Source organism: Salarias fasciatus, chromosome 18 (assembly GCF_902148845.1).
Source record: "Salarias fasciatus chromosome 18, fSalaFa1.1, whole genome shotgun sequence".
In the NCBI taxonomy this organism is placed as follows: domain Eukaryota; kingdom Metazoa; phylum Chordata; class Actinopteri; order Blenniiformes; family Blenniidae; genus Salarias; species Salarias fasciatus.
In genome coordinates this window covers 17,969,590-17,996,424 of record NC_043762.1, presented here as the reverse complement: position 1 = coordinate 17,996,424, position 26,835 = coordinate 17,969,590, and the positions used below count along the sequence as shown (strand labels likewise).

Sequence of the window (26,835 nt, the reverse complement as noted above, 5' to 3'; positions counted from 1 at the left end):
CAGAGGTGATCCAGATGTTGCAGCATCAGTTCCCATCGGTCCAGTCCAACGCCGCTGCCTACCTCCAGCACCTGTGCTTTGGAGACAACAAGATCAAGTCTGAGGTACGGATCTCGGAGGAGGGAATCCTCCCCCGAGTGGGAGCTCTCACACGCTGAGAAATGAGAACTACTGCTGGAGGGGCCCCTGCATCGATGTGCTACATCATCCTCTCATTCAGATTTACACACACACACACACACATTCATGCTGAGGATGTTACTGTGAGCTGGTAGCGGTGTGTTTGCTACCAGGTCCCTCAGCTTGCGTAACGAAAGTCTGTCTAGAATATTCATCTCATACTGAGGTTAATGAAGTCGTCTTTGGGCTTCTGTCGATTGTTTCTTGGAAATCTCATAAACATGATGGGTTCATCCGGAGGAACTGAGCTGACACAGCTGTTTACCTGATCGCACCACTGAGGGGATCAAAGAGGGGGAGACGTTTTGTAGATAAAACGGCACTCCAGATGTCTTCGGAATGCGGTAGGATCACTTATTCTGTTTGCAATAATTGGGTTTATTAAGTAAGGCTTCCTTTTACCACCGGAGGTGTCAGCTCTGTGTGTTTACATGTTTACCGCCTGAGCAGAGTGGATTCCGTCCTCGCTCATGGGCTACAAGGGAGAGGCGAAAAAAAGTCTTCAAGTGATTAAATGAACCTTATAAACAAATTACTTCTATTCTATAAACCGATTGCTGCTTTTTTCATCACTGCTGCTTGTTAATTGATTGAATTAAGTGATAGTGCATCCTGCTGATTCATCACCTGAAAGCCATTGCTCTCCAACACAGCAGCAGTCTGAATGTAAGCACTGATAGAAGCTCTCCTGTCTTTCTGATAACATCAGTGTCACCAGTGCTGCTCTGATTTTCCTTTTCCTCCCTATTCTTATCAATCAGCAATTTGCACACAGCACTAATACAGAAGACAGAAGCCAAAGACATTTCAGAAGACTGAAATTTGTTTTTGTCAGGCATTAATGAATAAGGTCTTACGCTCCGTTCGTGTTGTGAGAAATGAGCCGTTGAGCAGGTGGGTTGTAAACGTGCCCACTCTCAACTTGCATTATTGTAATCCAGCTATTATCTTTGACACTGACATTTTATGCTAAGCACATTAATTACCAAACAGAAGCCCCTCACTACATTATGTGAAGGTGTTATTAAGCACGCGTCTCATCCCCCGACGACACGAGGATCCGTCTGCATCCAGAGGAAACTCTGTCCCACGCGTCGGAACCTCGGCGAGCGCCACCACGAACCGCATCAGACCACATTGACTCCTCATTACACGCTTAACCCAGCGTCGGACGGAGCCTCGTCGCTCCCTCGGCCCGTTCCTCAGCGTCGTCGTCGCTCAGTGTCTCGCGCGAAACTGCTCCGTCTTGTCTCCTCAATGTCAAGTCAATTCAGCTCAATTCCACTTCATTAATCCCCATGGAGACAGCGGGTTTAAGGGCAAACAAAGTTCTTTAAAAGGCAGTCCACCAACAGGCATTAAAACGGGAGCGAAGCAGGAAGTGGGAGAGACAGAGACACATAAGAACGATGACTGATGGAGCATGGTGGTATTTAGAGCTGCCAAAGCTACAACTCACGGGCCTGATTGTTATTTTGACCTCGAGGAAGATGTCTAAGTGGTGAAATACTGCACTGAGGGAAATGTAATGCATGTTCACTCTCCTTTCCAAGGACAGCATTTAAAGGACCCGTTGTTCATACGGTCACCCACTAAACCAAGAACACCGGTCAGAATCACTCTGATCCAGCCCAAAATCAAGACAGATTACAACCATCTGGTTGATAAAGACGGAATACCACCTATCCATCTCATTTTTGTACATCTTTTTCTCATGCAGGAATTACAGACACGGGACAAAACGTAGCGTACAACCTGTCGAGCTCATCAATCCACTGCTAAGACTAAATACTGGACTGACTAATTAAATGAATTCCTGGAAGCTGTGTTGTCCTTGCATTACACCAAGAGAAGGTTATAGTTTTCTCTTTTCCTCTTGAAGAACTCTCGTCACTTCACCACACCTCCATTGTTTTGCAGTTCGGTCTAATCCAGGCAGAGTCTGCGCCAAACAGCCCGTCGGATCCAGACTCATTCATTCTTGTTTTCGTCTGTCCAAAGAGTGCACTGCCAATATTCATCAGGTTTCTGTTCATGGCAAGATTTCAGCATTTGGGCCTTTTTCTGAGCCATGGTTTCCTCCTTGAACACCTGCTGTAGAGGTTGACTTCATGCACTGTCTGAGCGTCGCTGCACACCAGTTACCTCAGATAACGCCGGTGCCAAGTCAGAGGCACTGACCTGTCTGCTTTTTGGTGCAAAGAAGCATAAAGAGTGAATGTGTTAGTGACGCCAGTTCTCGTTTGGGTCAGTGTTACTTTTACTTCACAAAGCAGTGTTGTTTGCTTTTATGAAACCTGATTATTATCATCTAATATTTTAATTTTAAAACACCATAACCTACGATAACCTGCATATCTGATGTAATTCAGATTTTATTGCCTAGGTTTATTAGCAGATTAATTCAAATTCCTCAAATCTTGCAGAGTACACGTACACTGTGTTTTTCTGTACTGTATGTCTGTGTCTTTGTCACTTTATGAAGTAAAAGAAACAACTACTCTATTGAGAGGTGTGTTATTCAGCCTAGAAATCTACAGATTATGATATTTTATGATAATCAAATGATCGGTCCTTCAATCCATCATCAATGCACTTCATCATTTTAGTGTTGTGGAGCACTGGAGTCAATCCCACTGACCTGTTGACACGTCATTACAGGGCAAACACACACAGGAGGAGACAGTCACACTCACATTGATTTTAAAGTCACCAGTTACTGGATTACCACTGTGCAGTCCCAAATGATAGTTGAGGAATAGTAAAGAATTACAGCTTGTATGATTTCTTGTGTCAATTGAGAAATGATTCCTCAACAATTTAGTATTTAATTGTTTCATCAAACTAAGTGTGACTTGTGCTCTTTGTTCGGGTGAAATCCTGTGCATTAGGTTCCTTGTCAAAGGAGGTAAAACCCCAGTAATTATTATGCTGGATTGTGTATTATGATGTTTTGGTTTGATTGAATATAATTATATTTTCATGTCAGTGTTTTCGCTTGACACTCATTACAAGAGCCAACATCAGGTTCAGCTTGTAGTTGTTAATTTCCTAAATAACCAGTGTCCGGTTGAAGAGTTTCAGCTCCGGTGCAGCAGCGACATGAGGTTTCATGCTGCTGTGGTTCTTGTGGAGCATCAGAGGTGCTGTGTTACAAGCCCTGATGCCTTGTCTCTGAACCATCTCCTTCACTAAAACGACTCCTTTGTTTTTATGGAGAGCAGCCAGTCTGGCCTACATTCCCTCTGTCTAGACAGAGGAAAGCAGGGAGGGCTTCAGACACACTGAGGGCTAATAAGACAGAGAGCGCTATGGCTGGTGTTTCAATAAATCTTGCATCAGTGCTTCAGCAACCACTGGATCCTGTTTATTTCATTTTTGTATTGATGCATATCTACTGTTGAGGCTTTTCACTTCAAGTTAGTGTTTTCCGCTGCTACAGAAGCGTCACTGACCACTCATTCTCCTTCCCGCCCCTCTCTGTCCTCAGATACGGCGGCAGGGGGGCATCCAGCTCCTGGTGGACCTCCTGGACCACCGGATGACCGACGTGCACCGCAGCGCCTGCGGAGCCCTGAGGAACCTGGTGTACGGCAAAGCCAACGACGACAACAAGATCGCCCTGAAGAACTGCGGAGGCATCCCTGCTCTGGTCCGGCTGCTCCGGAAGACCACAGACGTGGAGATCCGAGAGCTGCTCACAGGTAAATCAGTTCTCTGATAAATCGGAGCATTAGTGCTTAGTAATTGAGCTGAACTTAGTCCTGACAGCACATTAATGTCCTTATAAGATCTGCAGCTGAGAGAAAGTGGAGGGTCAGAGTGAGAAGATGTTGGGCATGATGGTGTCAGACACTCTGTTAGCAGACCTCCACGGTCTTTTAATATTATGGGTGAATCAGGAAACAGGAAATTTATCAATTATTTGCATTTAATTCATGAGGGAATTGCGCAGGTTTGCAGAAATTCAAAATAAAGAGTTCAATAGAATAGTCATCTCCTCAGTTGAGTTTTTCAATATGCTTTTCGATATTACAAGACCTGCAAAGTGTCATCATGAACAATTTGTTTAAAACATTAGAACCAGTGATATATTAATCAACAGCATGAAATAACAATTTTAAAACATGTTTCTTTTACACACACCATTGTGCAAAAATATACAGACACAGCGATACAGGCTCTTCTTACTTATGCACACAAACACACACCTTCGTGCCCCTCATGGAGAGTACGAATATATTAACATAGTGCAGAACAACACACACACAGACACACACACACACACACACACAATGGAGAGAGAATTGTTTACCACCTGCCTGCTTCGCAGCAATCAAGTACTGTTGACTTGTCAAACCGAGCGTCTGTGCAAAGGGCTCCAGCAACACTTGTATCCACAGCATGTTTGCGTTCCCTGTCAGTAAACACAGATACCTTTCACGTCATGAAAAATACATCCGGGGTTAATTAATGCAATGTTCTGAGCCATGCTGGGGTCTGGGTTGTAAACTGTGATAGATTGAAGGATTTACAAGCGGCGCCTCTACCAGTGTTTTTCACAGCATCAACTGTCGGCATTCACGCAATTTAGTTTTTGATTGATATTCACGAAACACAGAAAGAGGCCTTTCACAACTGGAGTGAAGGGGCGAGGGAGCGATGGCAGGACTAAAAAAAGAAAGAAAAGGAGCACCACTCAATTTTCTATCTGATCTGCCCCATGAAAACCAAGCGGGAGAGGAGAGGGTGTGGATTCCAATCCAAGCACCAAATAAAAATAAATTTAAAAAGAAAAGTGTGATGGCGCTCAAGCTCTGGAAAATGTGCCTGCTGGCAGTAATGGAAAGAACAGGATACTAGTCAAGCTTATTAATGCTTTCTGGAGCAGATGGGTAGAATGATTTCTAAAGTCGTCTTTTGATTTCTAAGAACATCTACTTAATTTGTGGATGCACAAAAACATGGCCTCCACATACACAACACAGGTAAATCAGACTTTTTATTTAAATTTAAGAAGGTAGTTATTGTTAAAGTTTATATGGAGGTTTCTAAGCTTGAATGATCAACTGAGAAAAAAATGCTGTGAAGGTGCCTTTACTTTAAATGTATTCAAATCTATCCATGCTGAAGAGAAGTGTCATTTTTAATTCCCTAGACATGGAGGATTAGCATCAAATAACCCCCACTGGAGCCTAAAGGTACAATTTATAGTGACATTTAGTGGCAATAGTAATTATGATGGAAGCAATATAGTAAGCCTAAGTAATGTATTATGCATCAGGAGGTAGATTGGAGGAACTGATTGGACTTTTCAGCCAAGAACAAAGGTTCAAATTCCACGTTAAACCAACAGCAATGAAGAGGTTAGACGTCAGACGGCAATGGTAAAATAATTTAACACACGAAATGAGCAAATTATTGGAGCCAAAATTAATGTTTATGCACTGATTCTGGCTTTATACGTGAAATCTGGCTGCTGATTTAAAATTGTTAAACAATAACTCTAGTCGTGGATCCGTGAGATAATTGTGTCAAAGGTCAGCCTGCCAACGTTAAGACAAAGCAGACCTGGTCCAGTCCCGGTCATCAGTCCATCACAGACTGACGGTAGAGAAACAGACTCACGTTCTCATCCATATTAATCAATCAAGCAATGCGTCTTAATGGGATGAGGATGGACTTTCTGGGCCCCACAGAGGACATGGAAACCACACGCACCTATGAAATGAGCTGGGAAGCTGGGACCAGGAAGTGGTTTAGGCTCCTAAAGATCATCAAATAAATGATGGACAACAGTGACCTTGTCTCCTTTAACCCTACTCAACATTTTTTCATAAATTTCCTTCTCACTTTCAGTTTTTGGTGCTTTGCAAACAAACATCAGAGACGGCTCCAAAGTTTTTTGTCTGAAGTCTCTTTAAATGAACAGGATAAAATTTCACATCACAAACACTGAACTCCTGAAAGTAAGCAATCTCCTCCGTCCTCTTAATACGAGTGTCTCACTTAGCCGTCGCTTTCAAACTTATTCTCCCTTCATGTAAATCGTGTTGAAGAAAAACCGCCTCTGCATCTGACAAAAGCTGCCCTTGAGCTTTTTTATCCACTCGGTGAATTATTTACAGCTGTACTTCACACATCAGTCCGCCGTGAGATTTCTGGTGAGGGACAAACATTTTAAGCATTATGTGCTCTAATAGGACACGGCCATGAATACTAAAAGGAGAATCTTATCACCAAAGTGAAATTGAGAAGTGTCCTCACAGCTCCCACGCACAGTCACACTGACCCACGTGTGCTTTTTCCGTGGATGCATATGTGAGTGGAGACTCCAGAAAAAGGGGTTTAGGCTTAGCAGAGATGGAAATAAAAGGGTTTTTGTATGCTGCTAGAGTCTTAAAGAAGATTACCATATAAATTAGAGCAGCAATTCAAGGCACGGAGCACAGAAATCCCTCCTGTCACAAATTAATCAGCTGAACGACCGACCGGACGCAGACAGACCGCGCTCTCCTCTCCTCTCTTCCTCAAAGACCCAGAGGAAATGACTCTTCCTCTGTCTCCCAGTCTCTCTCTCTCTCTCTCTCTCGCTCCCTCCGTGGTGAGGCTTTTGTAATTGGTCTCTCCTTCCTCTCCTGTCTCTCCCCTGTCCTCTTCGCCTCTCTGTCTCCCTGTGTCTCCTGCTCTCCTCTCTCTGGTGAGCATTTTGAATCAGGATCACAGTGGGAAGTCAAGCTGTCTGCCTCGCTGGCTTCAGATTCAGCTCCACTCAAACAAACAGACACAAAAGGCTCGCTCACACACTTGCGCGCATGCACACACACACACACACACACACACACACGAACATTCCCCTCGCTCACGTGCACAGTTTGCTTGATGGCACAAAAAGTCACAAACAAGGTTGTTGTCCTCTGCTGTTCTGTGGCTTTCTAGAATTGATTATTTAGACATAATAAAGCCGACATAAAGCAGCAGGTGAGCTCTACCTCTGCAGATTAAACGGGGCATTTGTGTGCGTGTTTGTTTTAAACATCTTTCACTTCCAGGAGTTAGATAAAAACAATACCATGTAGCCCTGTTTGGGTTGATTTCTCTGATACTAAATGCAGGCGCCATGTTTTTGCAGTTGTAGTTATTAACTGTTAGATAATACACAGTGGGTGATCTCGCTGATCTGGTACAAATGCAGCGTGGCAACATGCCAGTTATAAACTATGCAACTATTGCCAAAACAACTAAGCTTCAGTAGGTCGGTTTATAATGACACCGTTTTAAAGATCTGAGGGATTTTATAGACAAGTGCTACAACTGGGACACGGCCCCGACTTCATCGTCCAACAGGAAGTCCTCCGAGCTCTCACCACCGGCCTCTTCATCACTGAATAAGTGCTGGAGAACAAAGTGGATTTCATCAGAGGAGAATATAAATATGGAGTCAGTACTGATCTTCGAAGCCGGAGCCTGCGGGACACCCAGGTCTTCATGGGACTCCTTGAAAGACAGATTATGACTCCGATCATCCAGGGATTGTTTCACCGAGGTCCATTGTGGCAAAGTTCAAACTCTTCAAGCAGAAGGAACTGGTAAAGGGCTGCAGCGTGGAACCTGAGAGGAATTGACTTAAACGTCAACAACCATTTTCCAGAGGAGATCCTGGAGCGCTGCCGATGTCTGTTCCCCGTCAAGAAGAAGTAGAATCCCGGGCCGTCATCGCAGTGGACAGACTGCACATCAGCGGACACCCCGTCACCCCTGACTCCTCTAGCTCATCACACATCACAGGACTTGGGTTCCCTTAAGCCCTGCAGAGCTACAGCCACAAGAAGGAGCATATTAGGAGCAATAATACCTGACAATTAAGATCATGACGTTAATATTAATAATAATTCCAATTATGTCTGGTCTATGCTCCTGGTAAACACTTAAATCTGTAGAGTAAGTGTGGAAAAAAAAAAAAATCACACCTCGTATTTCGGTGTCACACTGACTCATGAGAGTAGTACTGACTGCTTTTGGTTTTTCCTGGCCTGCATCAGGAATTTAGTCCCTGTCCAATTTTAGTCCATCAAAAACAGCAGACAGCAACAATCAAACACTGATTGCATTTCTGCATTAGCACAGTCTGACTTGAGGAATGACTGCAACCATCAAAAAGCTTTAAAAAAAAAACATATAAACACACATATAAAACAGATATAAACAACATAAACCACACTGAGGCTCTTGCATTAATGTGACTTAACTTCAGTTGACATGCAGTCTCAAGCATGTTCAGATTAACTGACAAGCAAGGGTGACAAACGGCGGTCAGCGTGCCAAAACAGGCCCAGATAGCAGTCCAGTCAGGCCCAGCAGAATATGAGAATCACAAAGAAGACATTACATTTTGCAATAAGGTACTCCCTTTAAATGTATTCAGTGAAGGTCAGATTGTTCAGTAGGATTTGCTGTCAGAAACACTGTAAACTGCAACTGAGTGTGTTGCCGTTTTGCCTGCAAAATCACTCTGGCATAATACTGAGTGCGTAAAAATGTGCTGAACGCTGCAGAAACTGTGCGGCTGGAGAAGTGACGGGCTTTTCCTAAAATTAATCTGGAGGAAAACAAGGCGGCAAAGGACACTTCGGGTTGCTCTTATTTTCAGATCAAGTCGAGGTTGCCCATGATGTGGTTTGTTAAAACAAAAAGGTTAGTGGTGTTTGTACTCATAGGTTGTCTTTCTGTTAATTTACTGGTCAGTGAAATGAGACTGGGCTTCATCAGACACCTGAACTAGTTTGATACGCTGTATTAGAGTATTATTCAAACTAGATGGGGAAAATACAATTGATGCTTCCACCAAATGGTATCAATCCATTCAAAATTTCATTTTCATCTCTCTTAATACGAGTTCTGCTAGTAGAAGGAATCTTTTTGAATAACAACATGCATCTTTATTGAAGACTAAAGCTTGATAATCAAGGTAAATGGTGTCAGTGTGTGCTTGTTTGTCTCTCTGTGGTGGATTACCAACCTGTCCAGGTCCCCTGCCATCTTGGGACCAGGTTACAAAAGATGGATGTTTCATATAAAGTATCTGAAAGACTGATGTGTCCAAGCAGAAGTCAGTCTTTGTAGTGAAAATCTGTCTCACTAATGTCCAGAATTTGCTGCTTTTCTTCTAGTTATTTTAAGTGCGTGACTTACTTCTCTCCATTTTTAGTCACTGAATGCCTCACCAAGCTCACTTAACCCAAGTTAACATTAAAGTCTGCTGCAGATAAATGTTAACAACACGATATCTGTCCTTACTGGCTCATGGAGTGCTCCACTTTCCTTAAACTCCTCTTTTCCCCACTAAAATCAGCATGCTGTCAGGAGCTGTGCTCTCACTTGTCTTTAAGCTCTCCCGTTCAGTCACAGCTGCACACATCATTGTGGGCGACAGGTCTGGACCGCTCGCGTTGGCGCCCGCTCCGCGGAAGCAGTTTGGGAAGTTGTCAGACTCAAACCGTGATAGGAACCTTTAGCAGTCTGGATGTGAGCCAACGGCAGGGCTTCTCAAGTTCAAATGAGGCGAACGGCTGAAGGAAGGCCGCCGCAACAAGTGAAGCACGCTCAGGGTCATTGGGATTTTTTTTTTTTTTTTTTTTTTTTTTTTAAATGGGGTTTATTCAATGAAAACCGTTATTTAAGCGTGCCAGAATATTTTCAAACTACTTTATAAAAAGAGCCGATATTTAAAATGAGAAACATGCCGGAGGAAGCCAAATAAAAGATGTTTTTCTGCATTCCAAATAAAGGCTTAAGTATCCAAAGATAAGGTGCTTCATAGCGGACGTTAATTACACCGACAGCGGCGGTGTTCCCCTGAGTTCCACTGAGCTCATTAACGTACTTTTTGTGTGGATTTAAACTAGATTTTATTCGGTGTCAGCCGGTTTCCTAATTGCAGGTAAATAATACTCCCTTTCATTATCACCAGATTGAAACACACTGGGACAGAAGGAAATTCATATGACGTCCAGATCATTGCATTTCATTCATCCTACATTCCTTCAGCCTGAATGACTTGTTAATTTGTTATTCAGTCGCACACAGATACTGATTGACCTTGACATGAGTTTCAAACACTGCAAAGAGATAGTGTTTACAGTCTTCGGTGGCAATGTCATTAAAGGACCCAAAACTCTGTAAATATAATTTAGGCAAGGCTCATTAGGCCAGTGCTTCAGGCCAGTGCAGACCAGGCAATTAAAGATCGACCGGCGCTCGCATTCGTGATGACACTGAAGAGTGAGACTGGGATAAATGCTGTGAGTTAGATGTCGATAAAAGCGTTAATGTCGGGACTTCAGAGAGTGATCCTGTTCTTAATTTAGGCAATGTTCAGTGGCGTTTGACTGTATGCACCTTCACACAGGCGATAAAGATGTGAGCTTGGTCACTTTCAGTTTTCACTTTTTATTTTTTACTTAAAACGACAGCAATTAGGAAAAGGTGACGTCTGACTCTTCTGCTGACTTGTTCAAAAGATTTGTCTGTGTTGAACGGAGACACTGGTGGTGTGCGCGGCGCCTGTCGGAGGAGGGTGGTCTCTCCATCATCACAGAAGACGCCCCGCTGCCTCCAAGGTCACGCCGGCAGCGTGGGTCCTTTAGAGATGCTACATGCGGAACCTGAATGCGAGCGGCTCCTGAAGGCGCCGCTGATTGTGACTTGCGGTAATAGCAGGTTTCAAGTGGAGAAAAAGAAGAAAAGGCTCCTTCACAGAGGGGCACTGGGTTTGTTCTGAGGCCTAATAACAGCCATTCCCTCTATTTATAGAGATTTCGATTGTAAAGTGGACTTTTTTTTTTTTTTTTTTTTCCTCTCTCTCTTCTTATTCTAGACTTGACAGCTGACCGCACTGGGGCATTTATAGATATATAGGGCAAGTCCCCACCCCTGGGCAGAAGAGTTCACCATAAACTTAATCATGTAATGTAATAATAAGTATGAATCATGTTTTAATCAGGCTGTAAAGAGAACTGTGGATTTGTGATCTGTGGGTTTTAAGAGAAGGATAATCCCAGCCTTACTCACATCTGTTCTGTAATGGATGTCGGTATTCACTGGGGAAAATATTTACTGCTTAACTTTGGAACACACACCCACACACACACATATTTTAACCCTGACGTCCAGTGTTTTGGTCTCCACGAAACAGGTTGGACTTCACAAGTGCACAAAGACGAACACACACAGACACACACACGGATATTTTCCTGAAAGTCTCAAACTCATGGCGGTTCACAAGAGGACATGAGCTAAAAAAAAAAAAAAAAAAAAAAAAAAAAAAACTCCAAAAGCAACTAGGAGAAGAAAGGAGATAAAAATCGAATGGAGATCTGGAGGCAAACAAAAAGCTGCGCCGAAACGTTGCAGAGGGGAGAAATATTCAGGAGGGGATGAAAGTGCGCTGCCAATGAGAAATGAGAAAAAGCTTGACAGACAAAGAAAAGTAGCCAGCATCTTCACTTCCCCTCCCTCTCTGTACCCGAGCATTCATCACCTCCTGCTGCCACTCATGATGTAAGGCTGAGGCAATTAACCTCCTTCATCTGTCACACACTCATGACGGCGTAATGTGTGTGTGTGTGTATAAACCTCTCAGAGCTTGGATGTTTTTCTGCCTGCCCTCGTGTGTGTGTGTGTGTGTGTGTGTGTGTGTGTGTGTGTGTGTTAGTGTACAGTATGTTAGTGAGGCAGTGTGTGTATCGGTGACCATGTGTTTCAGATCAGAGATAAAACGCCGCTGCCTTTCACCTCGGGGAGATGATGTCACTCTGCGCACGGCGAGCGGCGGCACTGAACGCACAGCTGACTTTACTCAAGATAGTAAAAATATCGTCTATTTATTGCAGCTGCAGGATGAGATCATGCATTACATTCGGGGCATGTTCAAGACAGCTTTATTAGTCACCGGTTAACTGAGTGAACCAGCAAATTGATGCAACTGATGCACGTCTTCAGTGACTTTATGATTCTTCAGGGAGCTTTGTTTGCTAATTAAAGGCGACTCAGACTGAAAACTACAACAAATATGTTTTTGCAGATGGGCCTTAATTACAGGGATGTGGAGAGACATTTTTATGCTGCTTGAGACATCACCGTTCGTGTTTACAGGATATAGTGTTGTGTGTGTGTGATACAACAAGAGAGATGCATGCTGCGTTCCAAATGTTTTAGCCACAGGACGCCAAATGCATCGCTCAGTGAATTTATTGAGATCTCACTGGATGTGATTCTTTATTTCCATCACAACTCCGGTATTTCTCAAGACTGAGTCACTGTTTTACTGATATTAATTGCATATTGCCTTCTCCGAATAGCACGTAAATAATAGTTGGGACACGCAATAAATAGCCATGCATGACTTGAGGACGAATTACCAGACAGAACATTTGTGTGATTCTTTGTGAGTAAATGATAAAAAGAAAAATGTGTTGTTTAATATTTTCTATAGATGGCTGTGCATGTGGAACTGCTTTTTGCTTCAAAAATAATCAAGTTATGCCAAAAACAAAGTGTAATTCATCATTTTTCAACCTACTTTTTGCTCACAAATAGTAAAATAGATAACAAACATATTATTTAATACATTCTTCATGTAGCATCTCCAGTTGCAGTGTGTTTTCTTTGTTTTTCCTTCCTCTGTGCTGCTGTGGGTGCAGCCCTCTCCTCTCTCCGTGCTTTTCACACTACTACACACACCTGCTTCCCATTCAGCTCTCCTGCTTCCTCAGCTGCTAATCATCCCCCCGTCCCTCCTCTGCTTATCAAACCGGGCTCCAGCGCTCGCCGTTTGCCAGCGAGTCCGTTAGAGCTCCTCGGTTTACGTGTTAGTTCAGCTCCGTTTCTTCCATCTGCTCGGCCGTCTTCAGTTGGCTTGCGTTTGTTCAACTGTCAGCTATTTGGATCTTTCATTGCATTTGTTTGTGTTAACCGATTCCTCCGGTACCCTAAGTCTTGACTTTGAGTTTGGAAGTCATTTCATTATCTAATAGATCAGGAGCAGCCAGAACAGACCTGGGAAGTTCGACTTGAAGAGACAAAGGCTGGGTGTGGTAACTGAGGAGACGATATGCGAGTTATAAGACTATTCCTCTGTTTGATGGCCGAATACATCCACTTCCATGACCTAATGTGTCAAGTTAATGCTACCTTGAGGACTGTTGACATTTCCATCTGTAACCATCTGTAGAAGGATGGATAGATATACAGTCTACATTACATCCTTCACCGAATCCTGAAGTTACACTCACAAGGACACAACATGTGTGTTTTGTCTATTTGAACAGGAGATAAGTTTATTCTCTTCTGCAAACATGACGGTCATGGATAATTATCGCCTTGATGCTAGAAGCAGGACTTTCAAAACTCCTTGTGACCACTAAACACACGCTGCTGGCCTCAGACACACACCAGTCCAAATGGCTGATGGGGTTAAGACTCATTTGGTGAGGGCGCTTACACTCTTAAAAACACACACAAACACACACAAGAACAAATTCATAACGGGGCGGCACAGGCAGATAACAGAGGCTGTAATTATACAGCAGAGGGTGAACAACATGGCTTTCAGGGAAGGATGTCTTATTCCACACACACACGCACACACACACACGGGAAGATCTGAGGATAGCATGTCTTACCATAACTGTAATTACCACCATAAAGCAGCCGTGTAGATAAGTGCAGATATGACTCGAGGTGGACACTGAAATGTGCAAACATGTAATTGTATGAGTACAAAGATTAGGAGACACACACACGCACACACTTGGCAAGACCAAGGTCGGCAAGAATTATGATGTGCCGTGTAGCTCCTCAAGGTCATCATGGTTTGTGTGTATCTGTACACATGTAAGACCACTCAAAAAATCACTGTTTTACAGCTAAATGTGGCTTTTTTGCTTTTCGCCTCTATCTTTTTCTTGAAAGCTTGATGTGTGTGTGTGTGTGTGTGTGTGTGTGTGTGTGTGTGTGTGTGCGCTTGCGCATACTCGTGCACGTGTGTTGGGAGTAAGCGGGTTTGCAAAAATGACTGGACAATAATTGGTTGGGCAAGAGAAAAATCAGTCCATTTCCTTGGTCGGCTGATCGCTGCGTGTCGGATTCAGGTGAGGATTAAGAACAGGGGAGAGGAGCGGAAGTGATTTAGCGCCGTCAGTACTCCACTGCTCTTTTTCCTCAGACATTTCTATTTAATTACAGCAGCACAATGGCGACCCGAAGCAATAAATTAAAGGTTATGTTTTGAACTATTAGCATAACAATTGAAATGCATCACTCCTGTATAATTAAAGAGGCTCAATGCTGGGTGTGTATTGTTGGGTATTTGTGTGTTTGTGTGTATGTGTGTATGTTTGCCCTTTGCTGCTAATTATCTAATCTCCATCAAATTGCACATTTTGTTTGATTTAATAAAAAGCAGCACAGAACAATTTATTTGCCGTGAAAAATGTGTCTAAAAAACCCGTAAAAGCAACGACTGATGTGTATCTTATGCATATGTGTGCATGAATACCAATCACACAAAAAGCAGCTGAAAGTAAATCAGAAAAATGTAAAATTGGTGAATTAAGTAAAAGTAAAAGAAAGAAACCAGGGGATGTTTCTTCTTAAATACCTTTTTTTCTTCATTTTTTTTCTATGAGAGAAAATTGTGAACCCTAACAGAAAAACATTTTTCAAGGTTACAAAAACTGGCAGTTTGTCCTTCAAAAGTTCAGTTTGCAAACACAAAAAACATTCATAGTTGTTCTCAAGGACTTAAAAAAATATGTAACTCAAATTTCTTTTTCTTTGAATTCAGAAGCCCTTCAAATTGTTCTTCCTGAAATGTAGTTTCAGCACAAGCTGCCGCTCACGTCACTGAGCTGCAGGGTGACGGGAGTCGATGACCTCCAGCGACCAACGACGACCGTCGTGCCGCTGGGGGCAAATAACCAGGTCGCACTGAGGCGGCAAGAGCAACGATCTGCTGACGATCATCGTGGACATTTATCACGGCTCAAACACCGGGAGGAAGACACACTCTTTCAAAAAAGACATTTCAAAACCATCTTGTGGTTATTTCAGTAGTTTTTCATTCCTCGTCTCACTCCCTTTGTTCTGATCAAACTTTTATTATTTCTCTCACATTTAACCTCGCCCTCAATGGGTGTTTTACCGTCAGTATTTCATTGACCCCCTTGAGGAACTGATGTCTCTGCGTTTAACCCGTGAGAGCAACTCTGTCTTCTTCACACATTCAGCAGTGACAGTGGAACTGAACTGATTTGGAAAATGGGACTTTTAAGTCCAATATTGACTTTCCCTTCGGGCCTTTTTCTCAAAGTTAAGAACTCCGCTGTGTGCAGCAGCTAGTAACTACATTTTCCTCTCAGCTGTTTTTGGTAAACTGGGTTTAATGGATTTCTTTGCTCAGGAAAAAAAGAAAACAGCAAAGTTCAAATTAAAAGCTATAATTGAAAATGCTGATTGTATCAAGCAGGCTATCAACAGACATTTAGCTTTAAACCTTTAAAGTTCAGTTTTTAAGTCGAACTCATGGCTGAATGATCTCAACTTGATCCCTCCTCAGGTGTTTTGTGGAACCTGTCGTCGTGCGACGCCCTGAAGATGCCCATCATCCAGGACGCCCTGGCCGTGCTGACCAACGCCGTGATCATCCCCCACTCGGGCTGGGACACCTCCCCGCACACACAGGAGGACCGCAAGCTGCACCTACACTCATCGCAGGTCCTCCGCAACGCCACGGGCTGCCTCCGGTCAGTTTCACTATCAGAACAACTTCATACTTTGGTTCTGCTCATTCTCTTCTTTAAGGGACTTTGTGGGGATGCTTGCATTTCACAGCTCGCCGTCAAGATTCAAACCAAGAAGAAAGTCGTTCCCAGTTCAAAACAGTCTTGTTTTTAGTTTGTGTTCAGAGTTATTTTTATCACTCTACGCACCGAGAGCTGGTAGACTTCGCTACATTTAAGATGACTCACCATTTGGCTTTGGAGCTGCGGTGGCTTTTCGTTTTCTCGCTTGAGGAATGACGCCTGCTCTCCAGTGCAGGCTGGAAGTAGTAAGACTATGACACACATTTCTTGCGTGCCGTCTTGGCCCTGGATCCGATCATGTTGGACATGAATGGAGCCGTGACTGTGGAGTCAGACTGTTGATTGTTTTTCCTGCGTTTATCCAAGTATTATTAGAGAAGAATGGCAGTTTCGGCCAGTGTTGCACCGGTTGACTGAAACTTCAGATTTCTTGAGGATAACGCCTCCAGTTCTTTCTGCTGCCTGTAATCAATATGTCCCTGATGCAACTAATGCATTATAGGTTTGCAGAAGCGCTGTGAAGTTCAAACCAAAAATAGATTATCTTCAAACGATCCTTTCAGCATCTGGTTTTGCACCAATAATGTATATGGAACTAAATCTTTCGCCTCTTTGTGATTCGATTTTGGCTTCTTCGCTCTAAAAGTTCTCAAATAGTTGGCCTAGTGTTTCCCATCAGGGTTTTGGAGAGATTACAGTTTTAAAATGTCTGATGTGACTTTTCTCCCGTTGTTGTTGAGTGAACGACTGATTATTTTGGTTTATTTAAGCCGCCATTCAAATAAAACCAGAGAGGAATCCATCCAAACGGGGACATTTTGCCGTGATGCTAGTCGTAAAAGCATAAACAAATATCTTCGATCTTTGAAACAGAGAGGTCATGGAGTTTGCATGTTCTGCCACCACACTTGGTTATTGTTATATATATACAGATTTTTTTTTTTTTAACATATAACTGAGAACCAAGTATCCTTGTAAAGTATCAGGAGAAAATGGTAATAATGGCCATGCCACATGAAGTGCCACTTTAGGTATTCCTCCGCATAAAATCTCTCCTGCTGTGATGCTTTCTATATTCTTTCAGTATTTCCAGACCAGCGTGATGAAATTTCTGCGGCTGACTCACAGCTCATAAATATTTCTCACGCAGACACGTCGGCTGTGTGCCAGACACTTTTTGATGTGCTATTCGTTCCCGTCCATCAAACGCCGCGGCGTCAGAAGAGAAAAGCACATCTTTTCGTCAGAATAATGACAAGTTTGCCTGAAACGTATTTGTCTTTTCGCCCGCCTCTCATTTGCGTAAATCTTGCGTATATATCATTATTCCTGCACACAGGCGGCACGTTTTACCGCTACTGCAAATGAAAAATGTAAAGACTCAGGTCATCCATTCGTTTTTTGACAGCTGACACCTGACTTTTGTAAATATTACCTCTTGAGCTGCAGCTGAAGCTGAAATGAGCGCGAGGATCTCTGGTGCCAGTGTGTGTTTGCATGGTTCTGTTTGTCTGGAACTGTGTGTGTGTGTGTGTGTGGGCCCATTAATCTTACCCACAATGCATTTCACCCGCTCGTGGTGTAAATTTGTGTCTACCAAACGCAAACTTTCATGTCATAATGCCGTGCGTGAGTGAAAATACACACACCTGACACATGTGGTGATGTACTTTTGAGTCTGGTGCGTGTGTGTGTGTGTGTGTGGATCCTAAACTCGGAGGGCTAATTCATCTTTCTCACGCCTCGTTAGGGAATGCTGGGAGTCTGATTAAAGATTGAATATTTCATGGCGGCTTTGGTATATCACTGGCCACCTGTGCTCTCTTCTTCTCTCTCCTTTTTTTCCGTCTTCCATTATCTTCCTCACGTTCTCATTTTCTGTCTTCCCGCTTTAGCCGCTCTCTCCTCCTTCGCCTCGTCCCATTACCCCATTTCTTCTCTTTCAGTTGTGTCGGCCCTGTTTCATCCCCTTCTTCTTCTCTCTCTGGCTCCCTGTCACTCACTGCAACATGAAATATGAGCAATAATGATAATAATTTTATTGTAAATATCAAAAGTCCAGTTTTCGCTGTACTCAGCATCTACGTCCTTCTTGGACGGATTATAATGAAGCTATCTGATATCAAAATGTGTGACAGCAGCCTTTGAGATGCAGTCTAGTCAGATGTTTGCTTCGTGTGCAGCCGTCTGTCTCTTCAAGACACATGTACACCTCCTCACATGCCGGCCCTGACATGATGATAGCTGAACTGACGTTGAAATCACACCCCTCTGCGAGCCTTACTGAAACGACGTGCAGAACGAAGCGTCGACTCTCACGGTCCTTCATACAGAGGCAGCAGGGTTTTTGTTCTGATCCATCGATGCGTTGCTTGCTGAAAGATCTGTGTGGGTGAGACAGCACAGAAAAGCTGCAGCGAAGTCTGTGTTAACTTCAGTAAGTGTGTGTTTGGGAATATAGATGGGCACAAACAAGTAAGCTGCCACGGTGACATGGTGTGGCAAATATCTTCCTTTTTATTGGCCTTAAAGCTCTTCATGTGAAATTCCCGGTGTCTGACATCAACCAGACTATCGCTGAGATTCAGCGCGTGATCTCGGAGTTCACACTCAGACTTTTCGGTCTCCATGGTGAGAGTTGGCAGCTCTGCTTTAATTGGATTTTAAAATGTGATTATATGATGTTGTTTCTCTCTGATGTGCTGGCGAAGTGGTTGTAATCACTGTGAGGGGAAGACAGATTTTGGCCGTGCTGCAGTTGAAATGCTTCGGCAGTCATGCGGGGGGGGGGGGGGGGGGGGGGGGGGTTCAAATTCAGATTTATATTATAAAATACTTATTTGAATATATTTTCATGCATACTGCCTTTTTGACCACTAATAACTACAAACTTCCCCAACTCATGTTAACTTTATAATGATGACAAGAAAAAAAAAACCTTCACAAGGATTGATTAACAGTTGGTATCAGACAGGAGTGGTCAGTGCAATGTGTGTGTGAGAGTTCAAAATCGGATTTACTTCCAAATCCCTGCAATGTGCTTTTGTTTTTGTTTAAAAAAAAAAACAAAAATAAATAAAGATGCCTCCTGCACAGCAAGGCAGCAGAAGATCTGCAGAGACCCACCCCCCCCCCCCCCCCCCCCCCCCCCCCCCGCTGACGGAGGGGTCCACTCCCCTCCGAGGACAGTTTAGCGAGTTCGCCAAGAGATTGGAGATGAGCTGTGCAGGGTTCGCCACGTATGAATGAAGGCTGCAGAGGGTCCCAGTGCAGAGCCCCCGATTGCCAGAATCTCTGTGCCGCCATATTGGATTAAGAGTAATTAATGCTGTGAAACGTGTGGCGTCGGTTCCTACAGTGGCGTTTTCCCAACTATGCCATGAAGGAGTCTCCTTACTTTTGTTCTTTGTTTTAGTCAAACTAATGTACCAGAGCCAGATTTTTTTATTTTCTCCACATGCATAAGCGTCCTTCTCCTGATGAAACCCTGTCAGACCGGGGACCAGCCCCCCCCCACCCCCCACTGTTTCATCAAGAGTGACACTTCTGTGTGCAAACATTTTCCCCCGGCAGCAGCAGCAGCACTATCAGACTGTGTTTTGTTTGAAAACCCCTCCTTGTAGACTAACAACCTTTTTCCTGCAGTGTTTTTTTTTTTTTCCCCACCTCATTATTTAGATTCTTCACACTGAAAGATCATAATGAGAGATAATCTGTAGCCCTGTTGCCTTGCAAGGAAACGCTTCAGAGAGATTAATTATCCCTAATTGACGGAGGTTAATTAAATTGAATCCATTAACAGGTAGTCGCCAAAATAACGGAAATGTGTGAAAGGAAAAGTATCTGAAGTGGTTCAGATTGAAGTCTTTTTATTTTCGGCGTCTGCCAGCCAAGCTATAGCTTTCCGTCCGCGCCCTGTTTGGTATGTATGTTTTGTTTGTATTCTCTTTCAGGCAACCTTGCGTCGACGCTCGGGGCAAACAAAAGCCCGCAGAGGATCAAGCAGAGTAGAATCAATAGTTTGTCAACAATCTAAAATATGCAAAGAGTTATTTGACTCTATAATTAAAACATGATGCACGTGCAATTCATCAAATGTAGCTCATCCTCAGAGACTCGCGGTGAAACCAGCCAGAGGCATTACTTAAACATGACACTCCGCTGCACTCGCCGTGTGTTTTATGCAGAACATTTAAGGTCAGTCCACTCTCTAATCTGTTACAATGCAGCTCCTGAACTTTTCTGTGATGACTTGGATTGAGGGACAGAAGAAACACGTGATGATTTCTTCTGTTTCCTCTGTTCTCCGTCACACACACACAACATGCCAACACAGCACATGTCCGCATGCGTCGAGATGCGGCAGAGCACACGCACAAAATGCGGTGAGGACTTCAGCGTTGTGTGTGTGTGTGTGTGTGTGTGTATTGATGAGGTGCATTTGTGTCTTTGCTCCGAACAGGAACGTGAGTTCTGCAGGTGAGGAAGCCCGGAGGAGAATGAGGGAGTGTGAAGGTTTGACAGACGCTCTTCTGTACGTCATCCAGACCGCTCTGGGGAGCAGTGAGATTGACAGCAAGGTATTTTACACGCACACGCACACACACACACACACACCTTTGCTGTTTTTAAATTCACTTAATGCAGACAGAATCTAAACTCAGCATTTGCCCTTTCCATAACCTGAATATAACCCTAACCTTAGTCTCACAGAGAAGCTGTAAGATTTGACTTCAGCTGTGAGTCTAGGTGTTCTTGTACAGTCTGACGTCCCCAGCCGTGTTTTTGTATCTTTTGGGGACATTGCATTGACTCACAGCCATTTTCTGCATTCTTACTCCAAATAAAGTTGTGCTATTTGCCAAATCTTGAACCTTGCTGTCACCTGACCCTCAAGTTCAAGGATCTTTAATTATTCACCAGAGATAAATTAGCTTCACAGCTTGAAAAACCAAAAATAAAATAACAGCAGAACATCAGTATCTAAAAAAAAAAAAACGTGCAAACAGGAATTTACACACGGGTGCATGTAAGAATTCAATGACGAATAGTTTTTTTTATCCATTTTGTCTTGTATGTACTACCGTGACCAAAGCTGACGGAGTGTGTGTTGTGTGTCTGCCAGTATTAGACTGGGATTATTCACTGACCTTATTTCTTTCAGATCAGTGCTGTCATTCAGCGCCGTGCCAGACACACTTTGGCAATGCCGACCACACTGTTCTCATTTTTACATGATAAGAGTCCGAAACAGCAGAAAAGTCAATAAACTACGGGGAAAAAAAACTCATAAAAGTAGCAGTACATTAAATGTGTTATCTTAATCTTATATCTTTACTTACATTTATTGAAAATATCCCTTTTTTGCCCTGCAAAGGATGATAAGTTGTGACAATTTCAAAATGTTACAGATTTTTTTCCCCACAACAGTAATAAATGCAATAACTCATAAACAGGTGTAAAACAGCCATAAACACAATACCCATGCTTTACGTATTAATCAATGCACAGCAGTAAAGGTGTAATACACATGCTTACTAGTGCTTTCCTGGATTTGTGTGTGATTGAATTTTCCCGTGTCTCGAGTCATGTGGCTATTTTTGCTTTACAAACACGCATCTCATGATGATTACAATTTATAATTTACATACATTTCCATTATTTATATGCAAATGCATATTAATCTTTTTTTTTTTCCTAACAGACTGTATGCATGGAACTCATGCATATTCATTTGTATACCTTGTTTGCCTGTTGGTTTGCATGATAATGTCCAGCTCTGTCCCAAACGCATGCACAGACACACACACACACACACAAAGGTGGTATTTTCGCACATATATATCGTTGCCATGTGTGACATTACCATGTGCAGATTTTTTTTAATCAATCCTCCAGAGAAATTTCCTGACATAGACAGACAAAAGATGGATCACTTTTCTAATCAACCTGCAGATTCTGACGTGAACAGATTCCACGCTCACCCTGACTCAGTGCAGTGAGGCTATTGTCAGCTTACATCCCAAAAACTCCTGGCTTCGCACAGCCTTGTCATGTTTTTACAGTGTACCGTGGACTTCTCAGCCCAGATGGTCAGTGACACAGAAACATAGCGTGCGTGTGTGTGTGTGCATATAAGCATGTGGAGGTTTGTCGTGCATACGTTAGTGTGAAGGAGTGAATTTTCAGCTGCATTGTCGGAGTGCCTGTCTCTTTATAAGTAGATGTGAAGTCTTTTTTTTTTTAAATCCTCAGAGAGCCTCTGACTGTTGACTGCACGGCCACTCAGAACAATAGGATTAGCGTGCGTCTGCAGACTTCATGCACACTGCAAATCTCCGTGCGTGCGTGTCTGTATTTATGCAGACTGCCGTGCACGGTATGTTTGTGTATGCGAGTGGCATAAATCACATGTTCGGATTGTGTATGTTTCTCCATCTGCCCCTCCTTCATGTCTGTCGCCGTCTCTCAACTCTTTCTGGTTCCTCCCTTCCGGCCTCCGTCCACCAGACTGTGGAGAACTGCGTGTGCATCCTGAGGAACCTGTCCTACCGCCTGGCTGCAGAGACGTCTCACAGCCAGCAGGGGGGGTCGGAGGAGCTGGACGGGTTGTTGTGTGACACGGGCGGAAAGGACGCGGAGAGTTCTGGGTGCTGGGGCAAGAAGAAGAAGAAAAAGAAGGGTCATGACCAGGTGAGGAAGTTAAAGAGGCGTTATCGGTATGTTTTCGAGATTATTTGAGATATTTCTTTGCGATCAATAACTAGAGTGCATAGCAATATCGTGGCGGTTTACTCTCACGAGCTTTTATTGTTTTCGTTATGGTTTGTTGCTGCTTCGCTCTGTTTGTCTTCACAAGATTATTTATTAATCTATAAATACCCCTCGAGTTCCTACAAGCATTTTCAAAAAGCAACAATATCATCCCCAAACTCAGCATTTGTATGATGTTAGTGTGTTTTCTGATATTGAAGGTGCAAATCCATGCAGGATGCCGGTTTGTTTTGGTCAGGTTCATTTCTGCTCCAGAAACCCAGGTGGTGAATGTTACCACTTCAAGGCCTGAATGACTCTTCTTCACTGAAAAGAAAACAAACAAGCAACCGGGAAAGAAAAGCTGGAAGCTGCTGTATCTCATACACACATCTGTACAATTTAAGCAATGGCAAAGAAAACAATCTATCTTTTTTTTTCCTTTAAATAGTAAACTTTCTGCTGAGGTGTGATTAGCATTAGAACAAGTGACAGAAGGTTTACCAGGTGAAACAATAAACCACAAAGGAACGAGAGGACATTTATAGAAAACGTGAAATAAATGGTGCTGGGAGGAACAACCCAATGAAGGCTGATTTCCAGCTGATTCTCTCTATCTCTGGGATCTGGAGTATCTTTGAGGTTCTTAATTTGCAATTTGACTGTTGACTTATCTCACAATCTCTGCCTCTTCCTGCTGCTTTATCTCTTTCTCTCCTCCTTTAATTTCTCTCTTCTTTTTCACAGTAATATCCTATATTATAGAAACCTACTGACCTCATAAAACGGCCTTCATTTACGTCCCGCGTGCATAATGCATGAGGATTGGTTTTCAAGGTTTATTTTAAACCGGGGACTTTATCTGTTGCTCGTCTACAGCCTGCTCAAAACAAACATCCAGAAAGTGACAGAGCGCAGAGAGGGTCTTCGCCGTGGCCGAGGCTTTTGTTTATTACGTTATCGAATCACTTCCTATTATTATGGGTTTTCTTTTTTTTCTCTCTCTCTCTCTCTCTCATTACCACAATATTAAGCTGTCCTTTAAAACTGGAGGCGGCAGCTGTCCTCTTACAAGCTGAGGACTGAGCATCTCGTTCTATGCCAGAGCCGTTGCGTCGATTCGAGGTTTCGGCAACATTTGCTCGGTTCATCATCGGTTCAAATGATCTTCAGTCACAGATGAATATTTATGACTGCGCAACATCTCCCTTTGATATTCATGACGTTTGAGCCGCAGTTGTTTTCCTCATCAGCCCCTGACATTCGCCGACCACCTGGATTATTTAGAGTCACGTCTGCAGAATGAGAGGACAGACAGCTCAAAAAGTAGACAAATATGTTTCTGTTGTTTCTTTTCCCTGCGACATGATGCGGACGTTCCAGAAGGCTGTAAACACAGCAGCGTCCGGAGGTTACGGTTTTACCCAGAGTTGTGTTCGGCTTCCTTGATTTCTCGCTGGGTACCTGTGTGCACGCTCCAAAATTACCAAGCTGGTTTAGCATTTCTCCCTGGATTTTCTAGTCGTGGCCATCTGTTGCCAGCAAGCAGTTTTACCCTCCTAAAAAGAAAAAAAAACAAAAAAAAAGAGGGGGGAAAAAAAAGCAAGAACACTTTTAGTTGAAGAATTGGCAGAACTTAAACGGGCGCCTTGGAGAAGACTCTAACCTCTTGTCATGCTAATAAGCAATCAGCATCACATTCTGGTTGAGTGGAAGACGTCTTTTTAGCACTTCTGCTGAAGCTGCAGGGACTGAAAACCCAACACTTCCGGTGGATCAGGGTGTATGAATCGCTCATCAGCCCTGCATGTTTTTTCCTCACTCCCTGTCAATTTTAGCAAAGGAGTATTTTTTCCCCCCCCTTCTTCTTCTCCTTGGAATCATCACGACGCTCCACCCTTTACCTCTGTTAAGCTCATCCTCTGTTAACTTCCTTCTGTATCCAGGCAGAGGCAGGGAGACGGGCGGTGTCGAATGCTAACCCAGAGATCAGACTGTAAAGGGACAAATCGTAACCTCTCCAAACAATAACCCACGCTCCCCCCTCTCCTCTCGCTGTGCGTCTCCACTCCAGTGCAGCTGTGGGTGATTACCATGAAGTAGCAATCGGGGAGCTTGTTGGAGATGGCAAAAACTCGATCAGCTGTGGGGACATTAGAGGAGAGGAGAGGGGAGGAGAGGAGAGGAGGTCCATCTAAAGGAAAGACAGAGAGCAAACAAAGAAAGCTATGCAATGATATCAGCAAAAAAGCAAAACGGTAAGTCAGAGCACACAGGGAAGCAGTAGAAGTGCGTTGGCATTGTTTCCCGGCACTAACAGATGCCGTCTCTGATTGCACATTAAAGGGGGATGAAAACGGATGTGCGATGACAACAAGTGGAAAGGCAGCAACACACCCATAGACAGAAACAGCTCCGCAAAAGAAAATAAACACTTCTCTCAGTTAGAATCGCACGTATATGTGCATTAAAATTAAGTATTTACTTTTCAGTGTGAATTAGAATTAGCTCTTGATAAACCCCAAACTGTGAGTTCTTGATTCCAGCTAGCAAAAAGCCAACATATCAAAAAGCCACGGTCAGCTTTCCACCTTATCATTAGTCTTTTTTTCATGGAGCGATTGGCTTTTTCTCAGAGAAGTAAGGGAGGTACATTTGAAAATGATGCAACATATGGTTCAGAGACTTCCAACCCGTCGACTGTAATTATGGCGGTACGGTATGGGTGCGTGCTTCAAAGTGGACCCTGACTGTTCAGATAAAATGTCAGATTTCAATTACAGAAGAGTGAGAAAAACAAAATGGCCAGAAAGATGAATGCCACCTTATTTATACTCTGCTTATGAATAGTAAATGGTCTCCCTCTCCTTCCCTGCTCTTGCCTGAGGGGACCATGCTGGCACGCCGCCGCTGTCAAACCTCGCCTCACACAGAATTCTAAATGCTTTTCTTTTCTGAATTATGTCTCATCTTCCGCAGTGGGACGGCGTCGGCCCGTTTCCAGACTTGGCGGAGCCCCCGAAGGGCATCCAGATGTTATGGCACCCCACCATCGTCAAGCCCTACCTCACCCTGCTGTCTGAGTGCTCCAACCCAGACACCCTGGAGGGAGCAGCTGGGGCCCTGCAGAACCTGGCTGCTGGCAGCTGGAAGGTAGGATGCCGCGGCTGCAGCGCTGTGATACTAAAGGGCATCCGCAAGACGCTTCGGAGATTCAAGTCAATGGGGGAAAAAAAAAAAACTGAAAGTATTAATAAATTTCAGCACTCTGCAAGAAAACAACAAAACTTTCATACGCTGCTGGATTTGTACTTTTAATTTTTCGTATCAATAACTTTAATGTCTGATTGAGACCAATTGTCATTCTCCTGTGGGAATCTTTTCATTAAATTAGTGAGATAAGTTCCTGACGGTCTCTCTGTCGCCCCTGTGTCCCGTCCAGTGGTCTGTTTACATCCGAGCCGCGGTGCGTAAAGAGAAGGGCCTCCCCATCCTGGTGGAGCTGCTGAGGATAGACAATGACCGGGTGGTCTGTGCCGTGGCGACCGCCCTCAGAAATATGGCCCTGGACATCAGGAACAAGGAGCTGATTGGTGAGTAGCTCAATCACACTGAGAGACACACACACACACACACACACACACACACACACACACACACACACACACACACACACACTCTGGAAAGGAAACTGTAACTTTACAAGACCTTACAACAACCTGCAAAGCTTCATTCATTGAATCATTTATTTTCTTCTAGATATGAATTCATAGAAGATATTTGCTTTGAAAACATATATCTTCACCTACTTGCAGATTTGCTCCTTTGCTTTAAGACACTCGAAACAATTCAGTCCATAAAAGCATATTGACAAGTTTAAAACATTTATCACTGTCTGTATTATTTGCATGTTTATGTCGCTGTAAAGGTAGAGCGCCATGTCTTCGACTGATCCCTTGATGCTTGATTTCTCTTCGGAGGACGACTGATGTCTGTAATAAACTCAGCTTGTCTGCTGGTCGCCATGGCAACAACCACA

General features: G+C 43.5%; 1 protein-coding gene across 2 annotated transcripts in view; it reads left to right on the top strand.

Annotated features, from left to right (window-relative positions):
• ctnnd2b (catenin (cadherin-associated protein), delta 2b) overlaps positions 1–26,835 on the top strand; it is a 110,490-nt gene that overhangs the window by 73,039 nt on the left and 10,616 nt on the right. For both annotated transcript variants that reach the window (XM_030115659.1, XM_030115658.1), the window contains exons 12-18: positions 1–104; positions 3,671–3,884; positions 15,797–15,983; positions 20,506–20,623; positions 22,554–22,736; positions 25,776–25,949; positions 26,239–26,389. The exon at positions 1–104 is cut by the window's left edge and continues 29 nt beyond it. In XM_030115659.1, coding sequence (XP_029971519.1) covers positions 1–104; positions 3,671–3,884; positions 15,797–15,983; positions 20,506–20,623; positions 22,554–22,736; positions 25,776–25,949; positions 26,239–26,389 — 1,131 coding nt within the window. The remainder of the gene's footprint in view (positions 105–3,670; positions 3,885–15,796; positions 15,984–20,505; positions 20,624–22,553; positions 22,737–25,775; positions 25,950–26,238; positions 26,390–26,835) is intronic.